Source organism: Hippocampus comes, unplaced genomic scaffold, assembly GCF_001891065.2.
Source record: "Hippocampus comes isolate QL1 unplaced genomic scaffold, H_comes_QL1_v1.1 scaffold57, whole genome shotgun sequence".
Classification (NCBI taxonomy): Eukaryota; Metazoa; Chordata; class Actinopteri; order Syngnathiformes; family Syngnathidae; genus Hippocampus; species Hippocampus comes.
Window position 1 is genome coordinate 3,159,462 of NW_017805039.1, and position 12,102 is coordinate 3,171,563.

At 45.2% G+C, this 12,102-nt stretch overlaps 1 protein-coding gene across 42 annotated transcripts in view; it reads left to right on the plus strand.

Moving 5' to 3' along the window:
• Positions 1–11,673, plus strand: part of kcnma1a (potassium large conductance calcium-activated channel, subfamily M, alpha member 1a) — a 151,850-nt gene extending 140,177 nt beyond the window's left edge. For 16 of the 42 annotated variants that reach the window (XM_019864062.1, XM_019864063.1, XM_019864066.1 and 13 more), the window contains 7 exons: positions 888–971; positions 2,351–2,481; positions 4,799–4,993; positions 5,229–5,347; positions 6,282–6,506; positions 8,098–8,126; positions 10,082–11,673. In XM_019864062.1, coding sequence (XP_019719621.1) covers positions 888–971; positions 2,351–2,481; positions 4,799–4,993; positions 5,229–5,347; positions 6,282–6,506; positions 8,098–8,126; positions 10,082–10,233 — 935 coding nt within the window. In that variant the 3' untranslated portion in view covers positions 10,234–11,673. The remainder of the gene's footprint in view (positions 1–887; positions 972–2,350; positions 2,482–4,798; positions 4,994–5,228; positions 5,348–6,281; positions 6,507–8,097; positions 8,127–10,081) is intronic. The other 26 variants (XM_019864093.1, XM_019864107.1, XM_019864105.1 and 23 more) reach the window with 5 other exon arrangements.
• Positions 11,674–12,102: the final 429 nt, after the last annotated feature.

The window sequence follows — 12,102 nt, forward strand, 5'->3', positions numbered from 1 at the left end:
GTGAAAGGTAGCATCGCCCCTCAGGTAATGAAGAAGGTAAAGCTTCAGGAAAATACACTTTAGTAGGTACACTTGCACTATCGAATAAGCTCAGGTAATGACTGCTAGAAGTACCGTGCTCGAACAAATCTAATCGCAGTTCAGTTCATCTGGGCTCAAAATTCAAGTAACGAGTGTTAAAATCGACGCCGAACTTTGACTTCAAAAACCTGACACAGTGACGAATGCGCAGAGCAATATTAGCATGCGTGGGAGGCAAGTTACTTCACATTAGGTCTTAATGTCGCTCAATTTCTGGCAGAACGAATTCATGTTTTATGGGTGTCATCCGTTTTGGGTTTTTTTTTTTTGTCCTTCGGCTGGTAGACATCAACAGCAGTTGACTGGTGACCAGGCCATTTATTTAATTTTCACATAATGATTTAGCATGATGTCTGCTATCCAGAAGCTGAGCCGCAGTATTTTTGTTTCTGCACTAGGCATGTGGCTAAAGCACGAGGCAGGTGTTCTTCTTGTCCAGGACCTAAAACGTTAAGTGCGGGAACGCTACTGAGAGTTCAGTCAGGTTTGACACCATCGCCAGGTGTGCAGCGGACGTTAGATTGCGCAAGTGTACTTTAGATTCTTGCCCATAAACTAACTTGTGAACATGTCTCCACCATGTGCAGACAAAGTCGGGCCTTGTGTAGCCCTTTCACTGCCTTGAATCAGTGTTCGCCCCTCAACAGTTCTTAAATCCAAGCTGCTTTATATTCGAACGCAGGCCGGCCATTAGCGAGACGACTGCTGGTGTCGGAGACAGCAAGATGCCTTTAATGTCGTCTTGTGAAAAGTGCTTCAATAACGACGCCATCTCTCCCCTCTCTGCACTGCCTCGTCACCATTAGATAAGCCGGGCAAACCGCTGCCATCGCTTTCACTCAGTCAGGAAAAAAAAAGTGGGACCAACATACAAATGATAACAGAGCTGGGTAAGATGAGCCTTTGTCCTCCGCTACCCGTCTGCCCGTCCCTCCGTCCGTCCGTCCCCTCGCTCCGCCGCCCCGCTCATCATCAGCTTGTCTTGATTTATCTGGCTGCAGTCAAGGCCCACGCTGCTCCCATGGCTTCACTTTGAACACATTCTTCTTCTTCCTTCTTGTTGAAATTGACTGTCTTGTTTGGCGGCTTTCTTTTTAATGATTTTTTTTTTTTTTTTTTTTTTTTTTTGCTTTTGTTTTTTTTTTTTTTTTTATCCCGCCCTCCAGTTGCGTTTGCAGAGTAGTATCGCTCAGGCCTTTGATCATGTTCACTCTGTCCTTGTGGCTGTTTTCATAGCAACACCTCCCATCCCTCATCCTCCACAGACACACACACACACACACACACGCGCACGTCCAACCCCCCCACCAGTTCACGTCTTTGGCCCAGGCCTGTTTGCATCAGCCTCTTGTCTCTTTGACTGACATCCCCAGCACTCAGGGAGCCTGCAAAGAAATCAGATTTCAAACTAAAAACCAAACTCAAGCTCAAACCGTCTTCTTTAGCTGTTGTGTGATGCTTGTTTTTAGACTCTCCACGCATTGCAGGTATTGAACCACTGTACTGGGGAGAAAACCGATGACTTGTTTGCTTCAATTATTGTTATTATTGTTGTCTGAAGTGTGATGACAACGTTCATTTTCAGGGTTCAGGTAAATATATGAAGGGGTGATGATGTGACGGAACATCTATCGGCTCAAGGAAACTAGCATGACATTCACTGTGCATGGATTTTGGATGTTATAAAGGCCATTGTTGAAGTCTCATTTTTAAAAACTGTAATTAGGAATTATTGGCAGTTGTATTGTTTTTCATTTTATCCTTGCACTAAAATTGTGTTTTTGCTCTAAATCACGTGTTAGCACAATATTCTGCACAGTGGACTTCTACAATGGTTACGACGCCAGGCAAATAATGTTACTTATTGATTTTATTTTCTTAATTAATTTATGGCTTGTGTGACATGCACCCTGCATGAGATATTGTGTGGAATTAAGAGTTTAAATGTTTTACCACTTATACGTTGAGTGATAAAGACAGTGAAATTACAGTATCCGTGGATGATACTGTATATGTTGATATATTTATATTTGATATCAATTGGAAAATCGCACATGATCATGCCTTTACAGGGTATTTTATTATAACTTCTACATTATTGCTTTATTTGTTGAATGGGTGGAAGATAGCACATGGTTCGGCTTACGGTGAAACATGTGTTGTCCATTTGGATTTTCTGCTCAATAAAAGGCTGAAAAAGGTCACAGAAAAAAACAAAACAAAACAAAACTGCATGTCAATGCTAACTGCTGCTTTTGCGTCCTCCCAGTGAACGACTCAAACGTTCAGTTCCTGGACCAAGACGACGATGACGACCCAGACACGGAGCTGTACCTCACACAGCCTTTTGCCTGTGGCACCGCCTTCGCCGTCAGCGTTCTCGACTCCCTGATGAGCGCCGTGAGTCCAGCCTCCGCCGCGCACACTCGTCCTGTTTAATTAAATGCCCCCCACAAAAATGCATTAGTGCCGACCGCATCCCGCCTACATTGTTGCTTTTTATTTATTTATTTTTGTGTTTATCGTGATATTGTTTTCCTCAGTAGATTAAGAACTGTAATGCCCTCACATTTGGCTAAGTCGAGCCTCAGCCATCAGTGGACTTTTCCGCCATTTTGGAAATGCTCGGTGGACAGTAAGACATCAACAAAATCAGCACACTCATGCACACATTTGGCCGCAGCTCATTTGCCGACATTCCTAAGTAGACGTGTGACCCCCCCCAAAGTAGACCCCCAAAAAATGGGAGGAAAAAAAAAAACACTTTAACAAGGCCCAGTCTCTAAAAGGCACATACAGTATGTTACACACAGACACTTCAATGCCTGTAGTGCTTTCTGTTTTTGTGCTCAAATACCTTTACAGTGTGTTAAAAAAAAAGAAGTGTGGTGTGTTCATGTGGACTTTCTACCACTATCGCAGATTTGCACCGATTGTGGGTGGGTATGGGAAGTACCCCTGTAATGAACTGGGGCTCACAGTAGATGACCTGAAGCCGAAAACCCTGCAGTAACTGACTGAAACTTTTTGGGGTGTTGCTCATGTTTGTGTGATAAGCAAAGAAATTCATAAGGAGACTATTTTCTGTTTGGAAAGGTGAGAACACGTTCCTGTGCTTTTTGAACTCCAGGTTTCAGTGCTTGCACCAAAAAGCAGGAGCGGGTAAATGAAATGGTACTGGTACATTGATCCGACACGTCTGCCAGCTTTACTGACATCAAAGCCAGATAGCTGGCACGGCTCCACATTTTGAAGTAGTCTGAATTCAACTTAGTCTTTTAATGAAGTAAGGATGGAATGTTAGCGTAATGACGCTGACACCAGCTCCACTTTAACGGGCCTGGCGAACGCTCTTTCATCTCTTGACAATGCCACCACTGCATCAAATATCAGGGGGAAAGAAAAAGGAAGAGGCAAGAGGGGAGAAAATATAACCTTCAACACCTCGTTTTTTGTTTTTTTTTTCTCAGTCATGGCCAAGTGTATTTGTCCGCTCGGTGCCGTGATGGCTTCATTCCAGCAGCTCGCTTAGTGAGCGAGGGGTTAGAGAAGCTGTGCGGAGGCGAGCCGAGGGAGTCGAGTGGGCATCAGCTGTAGCGTGGCGGCGGTCAGAGGTGAAGGCGGCTAATGGACAGTGCTCATCCATCATGAGGCTCCGCAGGCCTGTCAGGGGCCCGCCGAGAGGAGCTGCCACTCTCGGCTTCGCCTGCCGACTGACACCAACTGTCTTTGCACGCTGCCAAAAGCAGCACGTGATCGGCTTGACGGACGGGAGACGCTGACGCCCACAGAGTGCAGTCAAGTCCCATGTTTGTGAAGGGAAAGTGCTGTTGGACTCAAGCACAGCAATCCCTACACCACAATACATCCTGGTGGTGTTTTTTTTTTTTTTTTTTTTTTTTTTTTACCTCACAGACTTTGCATCGGTCTGTCGTGGTGAAGAAGGAGCTGAGCCAAAAGGCGAAGCTCTCAATTTACCAGTCGATCTACGTTCGAAAACCCTCACCTATGGTCACGAGCGATGGGTCGTGACCAAAAGAACGAGATCCCGGATCCAAGCGGCCAAAATGAGTTTTCTCCACAGGGTGTCCGGGCTCTCCCTTAGAGATAAGGTGAGAAGCTCGGTCATCCGGAGGGGCTCAGAGTCGAGCCCCTTCTCCTCCACGTTGAGAAGAGCCAGATGAGGTGGCTCGGGCATCTGATTAGGATGCCTCCCTGGTGAGGTGTTCCGGGCATGTCCCACCGGCAGGAGGCCCCAGGACACACTGAAGAGACTATGTCACCCAGCTGGCCAGGGAATGCCTCGGCATTCCCCGGGAAGAGCTGGAAGAAGTGGCTGGGGAGAGGGAAGTCTGGGCTTCCCCGCTAAAGCCGCTGCCCCCGCGAACTGACCCCGGATAAGCGGTAGAGAATGGATGGATGTTTTTACCTCAGTTATTGAGGATATGAATGGTGTAAAATGATGTGGTCACGGACCAACAGAATGCCCGCTCTTGCTTCCCCAGTAATTTTCCATTTGATTGATTCATATTTATGGTCTACAAGTGTGTTTTTAACTACAGATTTACCGTATATAATAGTCACTTAGTGACTACAGTGTGTTCATACTTAGAAATTTGGGAAATGACCTCTAAAGAGTTCTAGATACGAGTCGGCAGTTTTAATCCATCCTGTTGGTTCAATGTCAAAATGTGGAACTTGTCCCTGTTCTCCCCAGACGTACTTCAATGACAACATCCTCACACTGATCAGGACGCTGGTCACCGGAGGAGCCACGCCGGAGTTGGAGGCCCTTTTGGCCGAGGAGAATGCCCTGCGAGGAGGCTACAGCACGCCGCAGACGCTGGCCAACAGAGACAGGTGTCGCGTCGCCCAGCTCGCTCTCTACGATGGGCCCTTCGCTGACTTGGGGGTAAGAGGATGTTTAAGCAGAGATGACACATTTTGGCACGAGCCCGGCAGCACGCATTTCGACGCCTCCGCTCGTCGCAGTTCTTAATCCGATGTGAAGAACAGCGATCACGCAAAGCAGTCCCTAGTGGGCGCCGAGCGCTTTTCTACACGAATGATCGTATTTATGTTCTAAACATGATGTCGTATGGTGTGACTTCTCGAACGCGCACCCATGCGTCTTGTGTTGTCACCAGGACGGCGGCTGCTATGGGGATTTGTTCTGCAAAGCGCTGAAGACATACAACATGCTGTGTTTTGGCATCTACAGATTGAGAGATGCCCATCTCAGTTCACCAAGCCAGTGTACAAAACGGTAAAATATCTGCATTCAACATTTCAATGATGGAATTGATTGGTTTCAGTGTTCAATGCGCCCCCACTCGTCCAAACACGGTATTCTAATTAATATTGTGTTTGGGAAAAATCAAGCATAAAAATCCAGGTGTTTTTAGGTGAGGGGCGGCCATTTTGCCGTTTATTGTTAACTGAAAATGACATCACAGGAGTGATGGGCTCAGCTTGCGAATGTCACATGACCAAACCCCGAAAACAGGTGAGCCTTGACCGTTGTTACCTAAGCCGTTCGGCCATGGGTGTCAAACTCATTTTTGTTGCGGGCCACATTGTAGGTACAGTTTCCCTTGGAGGGCCGTTACGATGGTGAATTTTGTGAAACCATATAAATGTTTAATCACCTCCACATATTACATACACAGCGCACAACAAATTGATGGATAACTAGTTTTCAATTCAGAAGTTAAGAATAATTACTTGTTTAAATATTGTTTACATGAATGTAATAAAGGGTTTGGTAATGAGAAAATGCTTGCAGTATCATATGTTATTATGGATTAAATATGACAATTTAAAATTTTGCTTCAGACTTTAGCAAGCATCATGGAACTTGATATTCCCGATTTGCTTTTGCTGGCCACATAAAACGATGCGGCGGGCCAGATCTGGCCCCCGGGCCTTGACTTTGATACCTGTGCCTGAGGCACTGCAATGTCATTTTCAGTCGACAGTAAGTGGAAAAATGGTCGCTCCCTCAGAAGTATACAACCGGCTGGACTTTGCTTAAATCATACTCGACAAACTAGCCCTGTCACAAACAAGGCTAGACTCCAGCTTTCCAAAGACCCTCAATGAGATAGGAGGTAGAAAACGCCGCGCGGGCCATTGCGAATCTTGCTGTTTGTTAACCATGTTGCCAACGTACCTGACTGCGCTCCATGTCGTCCGTGCAGATACGTGATCACCAACCCACCGTACGAGTTCGAGCTGGTGCCCACAGACTTGATCTTCTGCCTCATGCAGTTCGACCACAACGCGGGCCAGTCTCGGACCAGCTTGTCCCACTCGTCCCACTCCTCTCATTCCTCCAGCAAGAAGAGCTCGTCCGTCCACTCGGTCCCAGCCTCCAACCGGCAAAACCGCAGCAGTAAAACCCGGGAAGCCCGAGAAAAACAGAAGTACGTGCGCTCAACGTCGTGTGTCCGACGCATGCAAGCTTTGTGTGTTCTATGTCCGGGTTTATCCGTATTCTTGGTGTGTTTGTGTGTGAGTGTGTTGTGAGTTTTTGGGCGTGTTGTGTTCTGCTTCCTTGCTTCTGCTTTTCTTCCATAATCATCCTCACTGTGTCATCACGACATCACATCAACTCTCTGGAATGCATGTAGACAAATTGCTGAGTCACTTTTCAACAATCTAAAAAATGACTGTTGTCCGGCAAATTGTGGTTGGAGAATAGCCTAAAAGTGCAAAACTACACACACATTAATGGTAGTTTGATATTGGCGTACCTGCCGTATCGATGTCTTGTCCTATTGGGGCCAATGAGTACAAATGAAAAGATCGTGATAATTTGGTGTACTCCCCACAAAATCTAATGCCCGATCCAAATTTGGTTTGTTTTTTTTTGTCATTTATCTGGGCAAACGAGGAAATATTCATCATTCTACAATTAAACATTTAAACAATTAAAACAATCGCTTTCAGTAATTGTCACATGTATCAAAACAAGTTAACGCCGATAAAATATGAAAACATCAAAACACTTGACTGGCGTCAGTGCTAGTTGGGACCGCTGTGTGTAGTTGACATTCAGTGTTACCCACTGTGCCGAAACTGCGGTTATTTTACGTGAATTTGGCTGATTTCTACTTGACAGAATGTTCAGAAATGATACAAGATTCATTCAGGGAAAAAAAAAAATAGAAACACTACTTTGGGTATTGCAGTAAATGTCATCCCCCATGAGCTGTGTTTGTCATTTTGTCGTTCGCAGTGCATCTGCTTCACTGCATGTTAGCAGGCACTTCTTCCTGTTGTTATAAGAGATTATAAGAGTTTGACCTCTATGTTGCCCTTTACATTTTTTTTAAATTTACAACCAAGGGACCATTAGGGCCACATTGAAAAGAAATTTTTAATTGAAATTTTATTATTATTTTTTTTTAAGCAAAGTGAGATTTATTTACACATTCATTCATTTATTTAGGGGAAAAAATGTCTTATTTTTTGGAAACAAAATATTATATTTTCGGATAAGATACAATCATTTTTGGGGAATAAAGTCTGATGTTTTTCCAAATAAACAGTTATATGTTTCCGAAAACAATCCCTTGAACCATCTCTATCAAAATAGCAACATTAAAGATTGAAGTTGAAAATAAACCAAAAGGGGCGGTTCGAGTCGAAAATTGTCTTTAGAAAGTTGTCTAACACCGTTTAATACGTTTGAATATATTTATAGTTATATATTTATATGTTAATTTAAAAATATTTTTCTCCAAACATATTTGACAAAAAAAAACAGTCACATATTTCAGGTTTTTGTTTTTCTTTTTAGTGTGGCCCTTGGAAAGAGCACCAATGAAGCACAGTTGTGAAAAGCATGCGGATGAATCAATCATATTGTCCCAAAATAATTGTAGTCATTGATCAGCCCTTAAAGTGAACATGTATGATGTTTGACTTTAGTGGTCTGTCCCTTGTGTACTTGCTGTGCAGACTGTAAATACTCCCGTACTCACAGTAGATTACTCGCCTCTCTCTCTGAAGTGCAACAAGGATGAATAGAATGGGCCCAGGTATGCAAGTTAACGATTCTGCATGACTTGGCAACCTTGACGTTCGATCATAACCGCGTCCTCTGCGGACGTCGTTATGATGCGGGGGGGAGTTTGCTTGGATTTACGACCTTCACTTAGAAACATGCCTCACCTTTCAGTTTTGCTTGAAAGCAAACACCGCTGCCGCTCCTTCCTCCTCCCGCCCCTCCTCTTCCTCACCGCCCGAGCCCATCCGCTGCCATGCATGACGTTGACAAACTTTCTTTGTTTGTTTTTTTTTGTTTGTTTTGGTTCTTCTCTGAACTCTCCCTGCTGTCGTGGCTTTGTTGCGCCATCTATCGCTCCCTCTTTATCATTTCCTTTCAACTTTGAGATGCTTTGCAATGTGTGAGAGGGCCGTGTGTTTGCGCATCTCTCCCTCCTGGTGCTAGCAAGACGACTTGTAGCGTGGTTTGGGCGAAAACACGCATGTAGGTCACATCGATTTGAATCCTCTCAAAGTAGCCGCGGGACTTTCTTGTGGGGGGGGAGTGCGGCCAGCTTTGCGAAAATTGGTCACACTGAGAAAGTGGGAGGCGTGACTGATCGCGAGCTTAAATTGGAGGGAATGCGACTCGTATGAGTCTCTCTCCTCCTAAAACGGCAGCACTTGACGTGCTGCTTTGAGGCGACAGGTTGGCCGTAACGGAGGCGGCGAGACGGCAGACGTTTTGCCCCACCGCGGGCGCGACGCCACACATCAAATGTAGCGCACGCCACCCCGCGGCACCCGAAGCTTTGCGACATGCGCGAAATCCACGCAAATGAATCTCCACACATGCGAAACACGCAAAGCTTTGCCCTGCATGACAAAAAGTTGAAATCAAATTTTTACAAGTGGTCTGGGAAGTGATAAAAAAAATTTAATAAATACATAACCTATGAGCTCACAAACACACTCCTCAATCGCTTAAATTTTGATAACCCTCGAATGATGGCCTCAACTAGACGCCTAAATTATGTGGCTGCTTTGAACAGAGCCTGAGCTGCGCTGCGTTGCGTCTCTTTCGCAAGTTGACGCGTGGCTAAAATGTGAGCAATTAATGCATTAGTCTCTTACGTGGTCTACGTAAGTCCTTGGTGTGCTGCTCCTCTACCGTAGCGAATGCACAGTACCAAATATCACCATCACATGTTCCCATACATTTACATTTAGAATTTTATACACTTGTTGGGGTGGCCCGGTGACCCAGTGGTTAGTTAACGCGTCAACCTCACAGTGGAGAGGTACCGGGTTCAATTCCAGCGTCGGCCTCCCTGTGTGGAGTTTGCATGTTCTCCCCGGGCCTGCGTGGGTTTTCTCCGGGTACTCCAGTTTCCTTCCCACCTTCCAAAAACATGCACGGTCGGATTGAACACTCCAAATTGTCCCTCGGTGTGAGTGTGAGCGTGGGTGGTTGTTCGTCTCTGTGTGCCCTGCGATTGGCTGGCAACCGGTTCAGGGTGTCCCCCGCCTACTGCCCGAAAACGGCTGGGATAGGCTCCAGCACCCCCCGCGACACTTGTGGGGATAAAGCGGATCGGAAAATGGATGGATGGACTTATTAGGATCATATAAAATATCCTCGGCAGCCCAAAAGCGACAGCGGTTCTTTCAAGGTTACCACCTGAGAATGACTTTGCATCAGTGGCGTAAGATTACATCAGCACGAGGAGGCACGCTAAGCTAGCGCCATATTTAGTCTTATTCATCTTGTTTTGTACTGACGATTTGGACAAATATTGACTGTAATTAGGACTAAAAATGTTGATCATGATTTTTCATGAAGTATCGGATCGTTTTTGTAGTATTTTCAATAACGCTCCATGTTCTTGTCATGTCTTGCTGCTGACCGCTTCAAATGAGGCGGTTTGCTTCGATGCGTCGCGATTCTTCTTCCGAACTGACTTCTGTCTCTCTTTGTCTGTGTCACCTGGTTTGTCCTTGTCTCCAGAAAAGAAATGGTTTACAGATGAACCGGACAACACCTACACGCGGAACATTCAGATCAAGCCCATGAGCACTCACATGGCCAACCAAGTCAACCAATACAAATCCACCAGTAGTCTGATTCCACCCATCCGAGAAGTCGAAGACGAATGCTGAACCGCTTTTCACGTTTCCGCTCGCGCACTCAACAAGACGCCTTGGAGGCGTGATAATGAGGAGGACGAGAGGACGTTCTTCGGTCTTCTTAAAAGGAGAACTGGACAGGAACCCAAACTGGACCTGCTATGTGTATACCTTTAATGTTACTTCCATGCTCTTTGGACATTGTTTTATTTATTAATGTATCAATAGAGATGTACATAATGACAATCAAATAACGCATTGTACAGCCCCCCCACCCCCACCCTTTTCCCCCCTAGCACTTTGTTGGAATTATTCTTTGACGATTTGACGAGAGAGAGAGAGACAGACAGAGAGAAAAAAAAGCACTTCCTGTAATGCTTTGCAATAGTTGACAAAGGGTGACAGCTTCTTGGAGGAACGAGGCTCGTATCATCGCCCCAAAGAACCCATCAGACGCCACTCTTCCAGCCAGCCGGGCTCACCGTTCTCCATCTTGTGTACTTCTGTTCTATTTGCACTAAAAACAAAAACAAAAAAAAAGAACAAAGAGCGGGTGGTGGGGGGGGGGGCAACCAAGAAGATCGTGAAGGAACTCTGCCCTCGGAGAAGAGACTATGAAGGAGTTAAAAGGGGGAGCCTATCATGCAAATCATTTCATCCGGAGGGTCTCCTGAATGAAGAAACAGCCAAGCAGCCTCGGAAGGTTGACGCGAAAAACGTTGCATCTGAACCAAAACCCAACCATGTTTGAGCAAAACGCAGCAGCAGCTTTTGGGATCACAAAGAAAAAAGCGCACGTTGAAAAAAGAAAAAAAAAAAGGGAATGCCACGTATCGCGTAAAAGTGGGCGCCAAACGGGGTCCTCCTCTGACCGCTAGAAACTGCCTGGCACGGGTTTGGCATGGAGGCGCTTGGATGTTCTCCTCCGCCAATCCCAGATATCGATCGCCTCAAATCAATACAAAAAAAAAAATAAGACGTTGAAACTCTCAGGAGTGATGCTGCTCTGCGCTTGCGCTGCTCAAGGAAAGGCTCAAAACCTGGTTGGGCGGAGATGCAACGGTTGGAGGCTTGCGGTTTTCCTTTGGTGTTGGACTCCCAAAACATGTCTTTTTGCCAAAATCGAGGCAAAAAAAAAAAAAAAAAGCGTATCTATCAGTTACGTTTCTGCCCCCCGACATCTATGCTTTTATCGAAAGAGTATTTTTTTAACTCGCTAACCGCCATCTTCAGCCTGGCAGCTCGCCTCTGCAGAAGTCACCGCAAACCGAAGCTCACCTGGACAAATCAGCTCAAAGGAGCATCCTTAGCTACAAAACACGCGGACCGAACGAAATGGTTTCAAGAGTGATATCAATTAAAAAAAAAATATCAATCTAGAAGAGTTGTAACAATACCACGAATAGATGATAGAGTCGCTTCCTCCGACTGAATGATCGTATGCGTTTGACCTAAATTAGGTCCCGAGTGCGGAAACGAAAGAAAGTGCACACTATTGCAAAGTGTGATCATGTTGGTTGTTTTTGTGTGTGTGTTTTTGTTTTGTTTTGTTTTTTTTTTCATTTCCCAAAATACAGTTTCAATCCAAGAGAGAACTTCTTGCCGGCGTCTCTCGTCTATAGGCCGTAAACGAAGTCATACGTGGAAAAGACTTATGATATTGTGCCGTCGGTGTTTGTTGTAAACTCAAGCCCATTTATTTCTTACAGTCTAGACGCTCGTCTCTTTCATCGGAGCTAAAAAAAAAAAAAAAAAACAACAAAAAAAAAAAAAGCACGTCGGAAAAGCTTTCCTGTCCGTCTATTGGGTGTGGTGCAACTATACTGAAGCCTCATGCACATTGTCCTGAAGTGAATTTTTGAACTGTGATCACATCGTCGTCACACTTGTAGCAAATAGATT